The 15174-nt window shown below is 34.1% G+C and overlaps 4 protein-coding genes across 4 annotated transcripts in view; all 4 read left to right on the top strand.

Annotated features, from left to right (window-relative positions):
* The window catches only part of LOC111502661 (Zn finger homeodomain 1), a 961246-nt gene that overhangs the window by 513406 nt on the left and 432666 nt on the right, over positions 1–15174 (top strand). The gene's annotated exons all lie outside the window — the stretch shown is intronic.
* LOC141479995 (uncharacterized) lies at positions 115–1346 on the top strand. Its single transcript, XM_074169671.1, has 3 exons — positions 115–340; positions 400–621; positions 678–1346. The coding sequence occupies exons 1-3, from the start codon at positions 170–172 to the stop codon at positions 1323–1325; spliced, it is 1041 nt and encodes a 346-aa protein (XP_074025772.1). The 5' UTR covers positions 115–169; the 3' UTR covers positions 1326–1346.
* On the top strand, positions 1764–3311 carry LOC141479997 (uncharacterized). The gene is made up of 3 exons (XM_074169674.1): positions 1764–1993; positions 2053–2274; positions 2331–3311. The coding sequence occupies exons 1-3, from the start codon at positions 1823–1825 to the stop codon at positions 2976–2978; spliced, it is 1041 nt and encodes a 346-aa protein (XP_074025775.1). The 5' UTR covers positions 1764–1822; the 3' UTR covers positions 2979–3311.
* On the top strand, positions 3406–4655 carry LOC141479996 (uncharacterized). The gene is made up of 3 exons (XM_074169672.1): positions 3406–3647; positions 3707–3928; positions 3985–4655. The coding sequence occupies exons 1-3, from the start codon at positions 3477–3479 to the stop codon at positions 4630–4632; spliced, it is 1041 nt and encodes a 346-aa protein (XP_074025773.1). The 5' UTR covers positions 3406–3476; the 3' UTR covers positions 4633–4655.

Raw genomic sequence — 15174 nt, 5'->3', positions numbered from 1 at the left:
AACGGAAAAATGTACCAATTCATTACCTTCCCGGTATATTTGAATCAGGTACCGTTCATTATAGTAGAGTTTTCTTGTTGCTAGGTTGTTGCTATGTTACTTGTTTATAAACAGAACTTTGTTATCAAGCTGTGTTTGCGGTAAAAACGTGTTTTCTACCCCAAATATAATGGAGGATATTTTGAAAAAAGCTGAACAAGCAAGAGAATCATTAATTCCATCGAAAAGTGAAGCCGTATACCAAAAAGAATACAAGATATATCTGGACTGGCTGACACGGAAAAATGTTATGCCAAAAGATGTCACTGAAACTGTATTTCTGGCATATTTTCAAGAACTGGTAAGGAATTTTCTATGTTTTTCGGTAGATTTGGTAGTAATTGTGTTTATTCGTTTCAGTCAGAAACGTATAGTCCGAATTCTTTATGGACTAAATGGTCAATGCTAAAATCGATGGTGACTATACATGAGAAACGAGATATCACCAAGTTCAATGAACTACAGGCTTTTTTGAAATGGAAGAGTAAGAGTTATAAGCCGAAAAAGTCTGCTGTTTTATCTCCTAAAGATGTTATCAGATTCCTAAAGGACGCTCCTAATGATATTCATTTATTGCATAAGGTAATTTTTTTCTTATTTTCCTTTTTGTGTGTATTTATTTCCTTTTTTTGTTATAGGTTGTTTTGATTATGGGTTATTTTGGAGGATGCAGAAGTCAGGAACTTTTGAATATGAAGATATCGGATATAGAGGACCGGGATTCCGTTATGGTAGTGAACGTACCGGAAAGTAAAACTGGTGTATCGAAGAAATTTACAGTTGTGGATGAAAAAGAGTTCTCCGCTTTGCCTTTATTAAGACTTTATATGTCTTTGCGTCCTAAAGGTATTGAACGATTTTTTTTGAGCTTCCGACAAAATAAATGTACATCTCAGCCAATTGGAAAAAACATGTTTGGGAAAATCCCCAGCAAAATCGCAATGTATTTAGGATTGCCAAACTCATCTTCCTATACGGGACATTGCCTTCGTCGCACTTCTGCTACTGCTCTAGCCAATGCAGGAGCAACTATGACTAACTTAAAAAGACACGGAGGTTGGAAAAGTTCCACGGTGGCGGAGGGGTATTTGGAGGATAGCATCGAATTGAGAAATAAAACGGCGCGTATGTTGTCTACTTTGTCATCAGAAGAGCCAGGTACCTCGACTGTAGTGAACAGAAGCTCCAGCCATACAAAAGAAGAAATTGTTTCCAGTGGCGGAAGTAATTTTCAGGGAACATTTCAAAATTGTACATTTATTATTTGTTATGACGTGAATAAATAAAATATGGTTCAGTTTTCATTTCTATTTATTTTTACTTGTGAAAGGTAGAGGGAATTATAAAATCTATAATGTCCCAAGGGAGTTATGACCCTCTTTATTGATAGCGTAACTATGACGATATAAGCTTATAATATCCCGGTCAGAAATGATAGTTATTTATGTATCAAGGGAATTAGGAGGGCCTTAATTACCGATGGCAAAGTTTGCGTCCCGAGGGCCTCTGGCCCGAGGGACAGCAATTGCCTGAGGTTATTAAGGCTCATTAATTCCCGTGGTACATAGATAATTTTATTTCTGACCGATTTCAATAAAATTTTGTTCATTTTTGAAACGGAAAAATGTACCAATTCATTACCTTCCGGTATATTTGAATCAGGTACCGTTCATTATATTAGAGTTTTCTTGTTGCTAGGTTGTTGCTATGTTACTTGTTTATAAACAGAACTTTGTTATCAAGCTGTGTTTGCGGTGAAAACGTGTTTTCTACCCCAAATATAATGGAGGATATTTTGAAAAAAGCTGAACAAGCAAGAGAATCATTAATTCCATCGAAAAGTGAAGCCGTATACCAAAAAGAATACAAGATATATCTGGACTGGGTGACACGGAAAAATGTTATGCCAAAAGATGTCACTGAAACTGTATTTCTGGCATATTTTCAAGAACTGGTAAGGAATTTTCTATGTTTTTCGGTAGATTTGGTAGTAATTGTGTTTATTCGTTTCAGTCAGAAACGTATAGTCCGAATTCTTTATGGACTAAATGGTCAATGCTAAAATCGATGGTGACTATACATGAGAAACGAGATATCACCAAGTTCAATGAACTACAGGCTTTTTTGAAATGGAAGAGTAAGAGTTATAAGCCGAAAAAGTCTGCTGTTTTATCTCCTAAAGATGTTATCAGATTCCTAAAGGACGCTCCTAATGATATTCATTTATTGCATAAGGTAATTTTTTTCTTATTTTCCTTTTTGTGTGTATTTATTTCCTTTTTTTGTTATAGGTTGTTTTGATTATGGGTTATTTTGGAGGATGCAGAAGTCAGGAACTTTTGAATATGAAGATATCGGATATAGAGGACCGGGATTCCGTTATGGTAGTGAACGTACCGGAAAGTAAAACTGGTGTATCGAAGAAATTTACAGTTGTGGATGAAAAAGAGTTCTCCGCTTTGCCTTTATTAAGACTTTATATGTCTTTGCGTCCTAAAGGTATTGAACGATTTTTTTTGAGCTTCCGACAAAATAAATGTACATCTCAGCCAATTGGAAAAAACATGTTTGGGAAAATCCCCAGCAAAATCGCAATGTATTTAGGATTGCCAAACTCATCTTCCTATACGGGACATTGCCTTCGTCGCACTTCTGCTACTGCTCTAGCCAATGCAGGAGCAACTATGACTAACTTAAAAAGACACGGAGGTTGGAAAAGTTCCACGGTGGCGGAGGGGTATTTGGAGGATAGCATCGAATTGAGAAATAAAACGGCGCGTATGTTGTCTACTTTGTCATCAGAAGAGCCAGGTACCTCGACTGTAGTGAACAGAAGCTCCAGCCATACAAAAGAAGAAATTGTTTCCAGTGGCGGAAGTAATTTTCAGGGAACATTTCAAAATTGTACATTTATTATTTGTTATGACGTGAATAAATAAAATATGGTTCAGTTTTCATTTCTATTTATTTTTACTTGTGAAAGGTAGAGGGAATTATAAAATCTATAATGTCCCAAGGGAGTTATGACCCTCTTTATTGATAGCGTAACTATGACGATATAAGCTTATAATATCCCGGTCAGAAATAATAGTTATTTATGTATCAAGGGAATTAGGAGGGCCTTAATTACCGATGGCAAAGTTTGCGTCCCGAGGGCCTCTGGCCCGAGGGACAGCAATTGCCTGAGGTTATTAAGGCTCATTAATTCCCGTGGTACATAGATAATTTTATTTCTGACCGATTTCAATAAAATTTTGTTCATTTTTGAAACGGAAAAATGTACCAATTCATTACCTTCCCGGTATATTTGAATCAGGTACCGTTCATTATAGTAGAGTTTTCTTGTTGCTAGGTTGTTGCTATGTTACTTGTTTATAAACAGAACTTTGTTATCAAGCTGTGTTTGCGGTGAAAACGTGTTTTCTACCCCAAATATAATGGAGGATATTTTGAAAAAAGCTGAACAAGCAAGAGAATCATTAATTCCATCGAAAAGTGAAGCCGTATACCAAAAAGAATACAAGATATATCTGGACTGGCTGACACGGAAAAATGTTATGCCAAAAGATGTCACTGAAACTGTATTTCTGGCATATTTTCAAGAACTGGTAAGGAATTTTCTATGTTTTTCGGTAGATTTGGTAGTAATTGTGTTTATTCGTTTCAGTCAGAAACGTATAGTCCGAATTCTTTATGGACTAAATGGTCAATGCTAAAATCGATGGTGACTATACATGAGAAACGAGATATCACCAAGTTCAATGAACTACAGGCTTTTTTGAAATGGAAGAGTAAGAGTTATAAGCCGAAAAAGTCTGCTGTTTTATCTCCTAAAGATGTTATCAGATTCCTAAAGGACGCTCCTAATGATATTCATTTATTGCATAAGGTAATTTTTTTCTTATTTTCCTTTTTGTGTGTATTTATTTCCTTTTTTTGTTATAGGTTGTTTTGATTATGGGTTATTTTGGAGGATGCAGAAGTCAGGAACTTTTGAATATGAAGATATCGGATATAGAGGACCGGGATTCCGTTATGGTAGTGAACGTACCGGAAAGTAAAACTGGTGTATCGAAGAAATTTACAGTTGTGGATGAAAAAGAGTTCTCCGCTTTGCCTTTATTAAGACTTTATATGTCTTTGCGTCCTAAAGGTATTGAACGATTTTTTTTGAGCTTCCGACAAAATAAATGTACATCTCAGCCAATTGGAAAAAACATGTTTGGGAAAATCCCCAGCAAAATCGCAATGTATTTAGGATTGCCAAACTCATCTTCCTATACGGGACATTGCCTTCGTCGCACTTCTGCTACTGCTCTAGCCAATGCAGGAGCAACTATGACTAACTTAAAAAGACACGGAGGTTGGAAAAGTTCCACGGTGGCGGAGGGGTATTTGGAGGATAGCATCGAATTGAGAAATAAAACGGCGCGTATGTTGTCTACTTTGTCATCAGAAGAGCCAGGTACCTCGACTGTAGTGAACAGAAGCTCCAGCCATACAAAAGAAGAAATTGTTTCCAGTGGCGGAAGTAATTTTCAGGGAACATTTCAAAATTGTACATTTATTATTTGTTATGACGTGAATAAATAAAATATGGTTCAGTTTTCATTTCTATTTATTTTTACTTGTGAAAGGTAGAGGGAATTATAAAATCTATAATGTCCCAAGGGAGTTATGACCCTCTTTATTGATAGCGTAACTATGACGATATAAGCTTATAATATCCCGGTCAGAAATAAAATAATTCATACCCACTCGAATAATTGTTTTTATGCCCTAGTATAATTGTAATATGGAACTAACTATTCTGAATACTCCTGATTTGTTTTGTGTTATGGGACAATATTCTCAGGAACACATTTTTATTTTTAGCTTTTTAGCTTCTTGTATTTATATATTATTTGAACGTATTTTATTGTTAGAAGAATTTTTATACTATTTTAATATTTTTTATATACCAATTTTATTTTTTTGGACTTATATTAGGATTTTCTATTTTCAAATAAATAAATTAAAAAAAATAAAAAATAAAAATTATTTTAACCCAATAAATATTATTGAGAAAAAAACTCACATATCTTCTAGACACTTGAATAAACGAAAAACCATGGAAAAAAAGTTTTTCCCGTGATTATTTTATTAGATATACTTTAGTCAACTAACTAATTTTTGCAAGTTTCAAATTTATTCAAAAACCCTAATAATTTTTAAACTAAAACCTTAAATTCTGTCCACTTTTTGGAGTTTTTCTTGAAAGCCGTCAAAAAAGATTCCCGTTGGAACAATTGGAAAATTTTGGTTATCCACTTTGTTATTAATAATCAAAGACGTTAAAAAGTGAAAAATTCAATTGAAGCAATGAATGAATTTTTTTTAGTATCCAAATTTATTCGTATTCTTACTGTTTGAAGTTACATAAAATTGATTTTTCATAATTTTCAGCTCTATTCGTTTAAAAAATTGTTATAAACAAATTCATAATCCATAAGATATATGGAATTTTTTGGGGGATTTTTATCAGATATTCAGAAAAAAATAGTTTTTTTTAATTAATATTCTCCTTATTGATTTAATAAACAATTTCTCTTAAACAAATTAATTTTTACAATATATATATTTTTAAATACTACCCAAAACAACAAAAACAACCATGAGTCATTTTTTGTGTGAAAAAAATATAAAAAAATTTGTAAAAAATAGAGAAAAACTTTTTCACACATGGTTGTGTCACCTATATATCGTGAAAATTAATTTGTTGAAAACAAATTGTTTATTAAATAAATAAAGAAAATATAAATTGAAAAATTTTTTTCAAACGATCAAAGAGAAATAGAAATTATGATTCAAAAAAGTTCCTTATTATTCATATAAAGGAGTAAAAAAGAAGTTTATCAACAAATGCGTTTTTAGGCAATGATACATTTTTTTAAAGAAACGATTTTGTAAATAAAGAAAATATAAATTGAAAAATTTTTTTCAAACGGTCAAAGAGAAATAGAAATTATGATTCAAAAAAGGTTCCTTAATATTCATATAAAGGAGTAAAAAAGAAGTTTATCAACAAATGCGTTTTTAGGCAATGATACATTTTTTTAAAGAAAACATAAGAAGTTCAGGTGATTCAATTGAGCGAAAAAAAGCTACACTCACTAATCATAATATAAAATCAGAGTCAAATACGAGCGTGGTAGTTAATGCGGTCGAAACGACGTGAACAACTCGAGCATCAATTCGGGCACTGCGAGCGTTACCATATACCCTTTGATAATGCCTACCGCAGTGGTAGATGAAACATCAGACTTAAAAACCTGCAGAACACGGCAAAAAATTAGAGAAGTAACTTCAAACGATGGCATATGATGGCAAATGTCTTATCTTTCAAATGTAGCTCACTTAGTATACCCATTTCAATACAATAGTCACATATAATGGTATGATTGGAAGGATATTCAGATGATACTACAATGATTCTTGTGGAATGAATATGTCAGTTACCTTGCGCATTTCATGCACATTATAAAAGCTCTTCAGGCCATACAACTTTTATCTGAAAAGATATCATATAGTTTTTTTTTTTAATTTTTTCAGTGAAGAATGAATTCCAAGGTTTCATGAAAAATGAGAAAAAGTACTTTCAAGCAGACAGTAGGTTTTATGTACTTGTGCCTACACAATTTCTACGACTATTCATAGATCATTTTGACGTAAGTTCTGGGGTTTCAGAGGTGTAATAATAATTATTTGTACTGTTGTAGTAATGACTTATGTTCGGTCTTCACCAGTTTTTTGTTTTCATTTTATTTATATTTTTTTGTGTATTTGTCTATCGATAATTCTCACCTAATTTGCAAAATTTGTATTCAACGCGAAGTTCGACTGTGTTTTCAATTTTTTGAAATATATGACAGCGCACCTCGTAGAAATATATTCGTTGGGTCACTGAAACAGTAAAAGAACAATTGGGATTTGCTAAATAGACTCGACTAGACTAGAATAAATTAGGAAAATTGCTGGCCAGCTAGTGTTGTATGATCCAACGAGTTCTTACGCTCATCATCCTTGAACCAGAAGTCTCTCTACAAGCCGCTACCACAGACGACAAACACTCAGGTGAGAAACACAGCCACGTAATTTCTCTCGTTCTTTTTGCGTCCTGAATCCAGTTTTATTGGAACTCAAATCATACAATTTTATATAATAATACAGTCCACTTATCAAATGAAGCTACAATATCTAATGTTTCATTCCAGTTAGTGAAGATAGTATATTAGATATTTATGTGGGGTCTTCGCATTTCCAAATTCAAATGAGTTGCAAGAGTAGTCAGATAATTCGAAGAAATTTCACTATAAAATAAATGCCAAAAAGTAGACTTTGACAGCGATATTGTTCGTCAACAAGTGACATAATGCAAATCCCTTGGTGTTAGTTGTAACGTAACTCGAGAGGGATTCAATTACATTTCAATTTTTAAATGAATAGTCATTATTCAAAAACAATTGAAAACAGTATGCTCGTTAGGACTTTTGTTGAAAAATTATTTGTAGCTTGTGAGTTTCTGATTCAGTATGAAACATTTTTTAAGGACCAAACACGAAAGTAGCGATTCACGTTGGATTTGGATCACTGGAGAATGAATTCATTTGGAAAAACGTTTTCAGGAAGTTTACTCCACATGCAGTTCTCCAGATGAAAGAGTTCTTGTACAGTGGAGTTCGAGATGTACTGAGTTGAACCTCAAAACGAAGGGCAGCCACAGTCCGTTGCGTATTTCTGATATGTATCGCTCTTGGTGGAATCAAATGTGCCAAGTCACTTGAACACCTCCCGTGAAAGTATCTATAAAAGAGAGACAAATCTCCAACCTTTCTTCGATGTTCCAGACTATCAAGGTTGCAAGTGAAGTTCGCGTCTCCAATCAAGTGGATGGCTCTTTCCTGGATGGAATCCAGCAGCTTCAGGGCATGCTCAAGGGCGGAGCTCCATACATGAGAACAATACTCCAAAGAAGGTCTGATCTGAGCTGTGTACAGTTTAATGGTTCGGAACAGTGTTCTAAGCTTTTGAGCAGCATATCTTTAAAAAAATCGCGTAAACGCTAACTTTCTATTTACTGTTAATGCTTTTATGACCTTCGAGCGATCTAAGGAAAACGCACAGTGGTGGAAAACCACCTGATATCCTTCAAATTGCCGAACAATATCACTACTGGAGTTACTTGTTTCATTTTGTGTATTGTACAATTGAACTAACAACATTTATCAGTTATGTATAATATTTGTTCAAAAATAGCAAATATACATATAACATATTTTCAAGTCAATTGAAAGAAGAAAAAAAGGCGAAAAACTTGTTTATATAAAATTATATGAGTCCTGTGTGCAAGAGGACAATACATGTTACTAGATACATTTTTCTTTATGAATCAAACATATGTCCAGTGTTTCAAAAATATTTCTGAGATTTTCGGCAAAAAGGAAAGTGTGTCAACCCTACATCTCGCACAAGTTTCTCAACTTCTGAGAGTTGTCGTTCGTATGGGGGCGACAGCCGATTAACGGAAAAACAGATTCAACAGATTTTTTACATGATATAATTAATAGCAAAATTCATTATATTTAGAACGAGAGAAGAAACAGAAGTGAGTTTCTGCAAAATATTTCTTTCAAACCAATACTGCAGTTGAATGCCCGAACAAAGAATATGGTATCCAATTTTCAAAATAAAGAGTCTATGCACTTCCAATGAAATAAATCTTGCCTGCTTTTCTCTGATCAATGGAGTCGTAGATGATGTTAAAGCCATTTGAAGTCAATGCCTTTCATTGAGAGGCAATATAAATTCACAAACACAGAGAAAATTTCAATAGAAAAAAAGAAGCAATGAACATCAATAAAATCTGGCTACCTGTCCTTACAGGTACACGAACAAAGTCAGGTAATCCAATTAAGAGAAACCAAGCCACTCAAGCACCAAGTCGGGCACTGCGACCACATCACCTTTGATAATGTCTACCGCAGTGCTAGACGAAACGTCAGGCATATTGCTTGCAAACCAAGACCGAAAACCCGGAAAATGGCTTCCACACAGTCATATTCAGCTGATGAAGTTTACATTTTTTGAAGAATAATATTGACAATAATAATAATGTTTATCAACCAAGTGAGGTGCAATTATTTTTTATCTGATTTTCAGAATATAAGATGTCTGTCATTCCTTTTGGTAGCTTTTCGAACAGAGTGAGTGAGTTATATTTTGGTCAATGTTCATGCCTGGTGATATTAATTGTGAACATTGCTCTAACGACTTAAATGTGATAGAAAATCCAAATTTGTTTCTATACGTAGTAAATAAATTTGTTAGAAAAGTACTTTCATCTGACCTACCCGATGTCTCCAATCTTAACTTTGATTCTCAATAGTAGGTGTACACGTTTTCTATACTATATGACCTACGAATTTTCCAATCAACGCTCCTAGTACAAATATTAATTTTTTTCCTCTGCTGATATCTCTTCAACTCGCTTCACCACCCTCCTACAAAGAATTTTTACTTATCATCACTCATTTATGAATGTCATGTTGAATTTTAATAAACATTAATTATTTCTCCTTGCACAACCTTTTTCGTAACCCTTCAATACAACCCCATCAATTAAGAAAAATTAAAAGCTCTTCTTAAGCACACTCCACTATCATAAATTCAAAGAATCTCTATGAAATTAGTAACGCAGTCATAATTTAGAATTGAAAGGAATCGAATAGTTTTATTTCAAGTTTTGCTAGAAGAAATTGTGTTGTGTTGGGTTAATTCTCCAGATCTGAACAGGCGTCGCAATCAATCATTGAATAGTGGAGTTAACCACATCCACAATACACTGAGAGAAATATTTCAATTTATAATTTTTTCCATCTACGACATTGTCCACTTACATTCTTTAAGTGAAATATGCCTGTTGATTGGCCTAGTTTTACAGGTCGCCTGAAGGGGTGGAAACAGGGTTGAAAATTCGTATCATGAAAAGTTGATTTTGTCCATCTACAAAACTGATATATCTTATTCTTGTTGTTAAATTGAACAAAATGAACTACTGTACCTTATAATTCTCCAAACAGTGAAATTGTAGTGAGTGAAAAAAATCATTTAATTGGAAATTGAATTTATACATCTACAAAATTGAGATTCACCAATAAAAAACACATGGATGGAAACGGGATGAAAATAAAACAAATCCTATCATTGAAAGTAAAACTCGTACATAAATATGTTATTCCTGGTGATCGATTCAACGTCGTATAAGAGAGTGGAAATGGTGCGTCGTATAAGAGAGTTTAAAAAAATCGTATCATTGAGAATTGAACTAATACGCCTACAAGATTGAGAAATATTTGTGAGTGTTAGTATTTCAGTTGGGAGTGGAAATACGGTGGAAATAAAAAAAAGTTTTATCATTGAAAATTAAATGTATATACTTACAGAATTCAGATATGTGTTATTCTTGGTGATCAGTTCAAATGAAAAAAATCTTGTTCGTGGTTTCAGTCCATCTGAAGTGGTTGAATTGGAAAGAAATATTAAAAAATTTATTTGAAAAGTGATTTTCTACACCCATAGAACTGACATATGTTCATGCTATTTGACGTGGGCATTTCACGTTGTAACAAATTGTTTACTATTTCCTGTTTCGAAAATGTTGTAGTTCTCTCAGCTGACTTTTTTGTAGTTTCTCTTTTTTTATAGTTTACTCTACTTTCGAAATTTTACCTAATATATTTTCAGTCTTCCTGACCCTAGTTCCTTCCTTCAAGTTTGATTGCGAAAATTTTTTTTTGGCTAATCTGTACCATTCTTGAAAAACTACGCAAATTTTTCTGTCACTACTACTAACAAGAACCCAGTTTTACACTTTTGGAAGAGTATGAAGTTTCTCTGAGCATCGCTAAATTTTCTGACACAGTTTTCATCACTCTTTGCACGATTCGAGCTAGAAAAAATCCTCTAGGTTTCACAAAAGTCTCATTTCTATAAATCTGAGACATCCGCAAGAAAAAATATGTGTTTCAAGAGTGAATTTTTTGTTTCAAGTATTTCTATTCAAACTCCATTACGCAAAAAGAAATAACACCTTATATATGCCTAATGATTTGATAAATTCAAAATCTCTCTACAATACGTTCAACGAAAATTTCACACAAAAAAATTCACTTTGCACTTATGAATTTATACAGTGCTAGTCAAAAGTCCCCTCCCCCCCTCGTATCTTTTGAACGGGTATACTTCTAATAATGAAATTTGGAGGGTGGAAATAAACGGATGTAGGCTTCTCAACTGGTCATAACAGGTGACGCAATAGTCATAAATGACGTCACAAGGCCACTGTGACCAAAAATTTTAAATGGGACCCTATGGCAAGTGACAGCTCGTTTGAAAGGTATTGAAAATACCTATTCAGTCATACCAATTTTGTTTGGGTTTCGGCTGATTTTGATTGATAAATTGAAGAAATACGAAAATTATAGTTTCGCATTTAATTAATAAAGATTTAAGAACCAGTTCTTATAATAAGTGTTCAAAATGTGCTCCATCTACTTCCTGGCAGTAATGCATCCTATTGCTAAACTCTTGTCGTACTCGTCCCAGTGTGTCAGCGGAAATTGCCCTACATTCTTCAACAATTCGTTGTTTCAGAATGGCAATACTGTCAGGTGCTGTAGCGTTAACCTTAGATTTCAAGTACCCCCATAGAAAAAAATCTAATGGTGTAAGGTCCGGTGACCGAGCTGGCCATTCGATCGAACCTCGTCGTCCAATCCATCTACCACGATATTCTTCATCTAGGTAACGTCTTACTGCACCGTAATAGTGTGCAGGAGCACCATCTTGTTGAAACGTTATTTCCAAGTTGTCGAATTCATCTGGATTATCTTCTAGAATTTCAAGAATTAACGCCTCAATATCAGTTTGTAACATCTCCAGATACAATTCACCGGTTAAGTTAGCATTGAGAAAAAGAGGCCCAACTATGTGGTTTCCCAAAATACCTGCCCAAACATTTACTTTTTCTGGAAATTGAGTATGTTTTTCACGAAAGATGTGAGGATTTGTGTCACTCCAATACTTCACATTTTGAGTGTTAACATTTCCATTGAGAAAGAAAGTACTTTCGTCACTAAAACAAATTGTCTGTATGTAGCCTGGTTGTTGGTTCATTTTATCGGACATAGTTTCACAGAATTCTAGTCTTCGGTCGGGGTCATCATCTGAAAGTTGGTGCACCATTTTTAATTTGTATGGATGAAATTTGTTTTTAGCCAACACCCTATGTACTGTTCTTTGACTGACTTCACAGATAGACGCAACTTGGGCTGTGGAAGAAGTAGGGTTCACTACCATTTCTCCAAGTATGTCAATTTTTTTGTCATCACTAATTGTTGGTCGACCAGATCGTTTGGCATCTTGAACACTACCTGATGCTTCAAACTTCCGAAGAAGCTCCCTCAAATAAACCCTCGATATAGGGCGATCGGGGTACCTCTCATTAAACAGTCGTTCCGCTGCATGGAAATTGTTTCTACATTCACCAATTATTAAGATAGCTGCTACTTTGTCGGCTACAGTACGTACCATTTTGCCTATGTAAACACTTAAACGTCTCGTTAAACAATAGCTTAGGTAAATTTTCAAGGTATAAACACTTTTGACAAGTAGATAATTCAAACACGTCAACCTTTTTGTCAATGAACCAGAGGCGTACTTTAAAATCTTTATTAATTAAATGCGAAACAATAATTTTCGTATTTCTTCAATTTATCAATCAAAATCAGCCGAAACCCAAACAAAATTGGTATGACTGAATAGGTATTTTCAATACCTTTCAAACGAGCTGTCACTTGCCATTGGGTCCCATTCAAAATTTTTGGTCACAGTGGCCTTGTGACGTCATTTATGACTATTGCGTCACCTGTTATGACCAGTTAAGAAGCCTACATCCGTTTATTTCCACCCTCCAAATTTCATTATTATAAGTATACCCGTTCCAAAGATACGAGGGGGGGAGGGGACTTTTGACTAGCACTGTATAATCTTGTCTAAACCTGAAAACATAACTGTTAAAAAAAAATCTGTTCAAAATCCGTTTTTCCGTTAATCAGCTGTATCAGCCATACGAACGACAACTCTCAGAAGTTGACAAACTTGTGCGAGCTAAGGACTAACGAGGTCTTACCTTTTAGTGTGTGATTCCTAACTAACACTGAGAATGTTTTTAACACGCTTTCATTAGCTTCACCCGTATGTATGTTTGTTTGATTGTTTGTAACTCCAGAATTATCGACAGTATTGCTTGATCCATTCGCGGGCAGATGACGCTGTACGTAACTTCATTGATATAATTCTTCACATGTATTTCTTCATTTGAAAGAAGTATATTAATCATTAACACGATTTTATTAACTTCACCTGTATGTATGTATGTTTGTTTGTAACTCTCAAGCTCGGGATCTGTATTTGACATAATATTCGACATAATTGCTATTCGCGGGCAGATGGCGCTGTACGTAACATAACTTGATATAATTCGAACTCACTTTACATGTATTTCTTCTTTTGAAAAAAGTATTTTTTTTCATTAACACGCACGCCTGCTGCCTTATTTGTAACCCTCCTTTGCGCTCCTGCTGCCTTGGGCTTCGTAGCTGATTTTTAAACTCCCTCTCCGGAATCGGTAAATATCAATTGTCATTTTTCTAAACAATATACGGCTGATTGATCCCAAAGTTTAGATAAAATAAATATAGTTTAAAAAGACTAAAAAACACAAGACTAAAAAACACGCTTTCATAGCATATGAAACTAAGAAATGAAAAATAAATATAGTTTGAAAAACTAAAAAACACGTTTTTGAACGTTTGTGAACGTGAACGTTTGTGAACGAAAAATACTAGTATTATTGTGAAAAAAGCGATGGGCGCTTGATATACAAAAAATATGGAACAAAGCGCTAACGCTTTTTTCATAATAATACTATTATTTTTTGTTCGTTATTGTTTTAAGCTTATTTAAAAAAATATTTTTAACTTTTCAGTTCGATGTTCTTTAAAAGCGTGTTTTTAAGTTTTTTGAACTATATTTATTTCCTACTAATCATCAGGGTAGCAGAGAATTTAAATTTTTGTTAAAAATACTACTCAAAACCTTTCGTTGAGTGATATGCCTTGGGTCAAATATTCTCAGTTCCATTATATTATTTTGAATGGGAAAAATTCTGTTATGTGAATTTACCCCTTCCATGAATGGTGAATTGTATACCTGGGCTAAATTGGTGGTTATTCAGTGGTTATTGCATAACACATAAGAATGCGTTTATTTTCGATATCACAATATCGAGCAACTGGTCCATAGTTATATGTAAGCCTAAAGTGCAAGTATATTTTTAAGAGAGATAAGTTTTTGCGAGAAAATCTGTTTGGGTTTCAGTTCTCCATCTTCTTACTATTTTTGGGTATCAGCTGTGCTTAACAGATTTTTCGATGAGGTGTTTTCTATATGTCAAGTTGAAGAGCCTGCAAATCACTGGTGCGAGTTCCTTATGGTCACTTTTCAAGAAAAGTTCCATGAAAAGTTCGTCATCAGGACCTGGAGGTTCATTGATGCCAATATTTCATGAAGTGTCAATGCAACTCTGTCTAACATTGTGGATTGTACAGTGGATATATTGGATGGCGTTACTTTTTGAATTAATGGTAAAGTGGGATGCAAATTGTGTAGCCAGTTTCAGGAAATACTTTTACTTCACTTTCAGAACACAATTCTTTTTACATATTTTCAACATTCGGTATATTTGTTGCGCATCTCCATCTCCTTTGTTTTTGTATGTATTCACCAAGTGAACGCCGACAAATCAACTGAACTAAAACTCGACAAACAAATCTGAAAGGAGAATATTTTGTATTTCAATATTTGACCTAAGAGTTAGCACAGCATAGAACAAGAACATAAATCACAATTAAATAAAGTGGGGTCGCGAGAAAAGAAACTGCTCCGAATTTAGTCCGTGCATTTCGTAACGGTCCACTTGGAAAGGTTGTATTGTGCACGGTGACAGATTTGTAGGCAAAGGGTCCGATTTCGTTC

This window comes from Leptinotarsa decemlineata, unplaced genomic scaffold (assembly GCF_025532065.1).
Source record: "Leptinotarsa decemlineata unplaced genomic scaffold, Ldec_3_MD MMD2_P_RNA_scaffold_5, whole genome shotgun sequence".
NCBI classification, from domain to species: Eukaryota; Metazoa; Arthropoda; class Insecta; order Coleoptera; family Chrysomelidae; genus Leptinotarsa; species Leptinotarsa decemlineata.
Note: the sequence above shows the minus strand (reverse complement) of the source record. Positions and strands in the feature narration are given on the sequence as shown.

Bases quoted from the DNA above. Each gene is read 5' to 3' on its own strand.
- LOC141479995 (XM_074169671.1), top strand. From the start codon at position 170: ATGGAGGATATTTTGAAAAAAGCTGAACAAGCAAGAGAATCATTAATT. The intron at 341-399 runs GTAAGGAATTTT...TATTCGTTTCAG, and splicing joins TGGCATATTTTCAAGAACTG to TCAGAAACGTATAGTCCGAA. The intron at 622-677 runs GTAATTTTTTTC...TTTTTGTTATAG, and splicing joins ATATTCATTTATTGCATAAG to GTTGTTTTGATTATGGGTTA.
- LOC141479997 (XM_074169674.1), top strand. From the start codon at position 1,823: ATGGAGGATATTTTGAAAAAAGCTGAACAAGCAAGAGAATCATTAATT. The intron at 1,994-2,052 runs GTAAGGAATTTT...TATTCGTTTCAG, and splicing joins TGGCATATTTTCAAGAACTG to TCAGAAACGTATAGTCCGAA. The intron at 2,275-2,330 runs GTAATTTTTTTC...TTTTTGTTATAG, and splicing joins ATATTCATTTATTGCATAAG to GTTGTTTTGATTATGGGTTA.
- LOC141479996 (XM_074169672.1), top strand. From the start codon at position 3,477: ATGGAGGATATTTTGAAAAAAGCTGAACAAGCAAGAGAATCATTAATT. The intron at 3,648-3,706 runs GTAAGGAATTTT...TATTCGTTTCAG, and splicing joins TGGCATATTTTCAAGAACTG to TCAGAAACGTATAGTCCGAA. The intron at 3,929-3,984 runs GTAATTTTTTTC...TTTTTGTTATAG, and splicing joins ATATTCATTTATTGCATAAG to GTTGTTTTGATTATGGGTTA.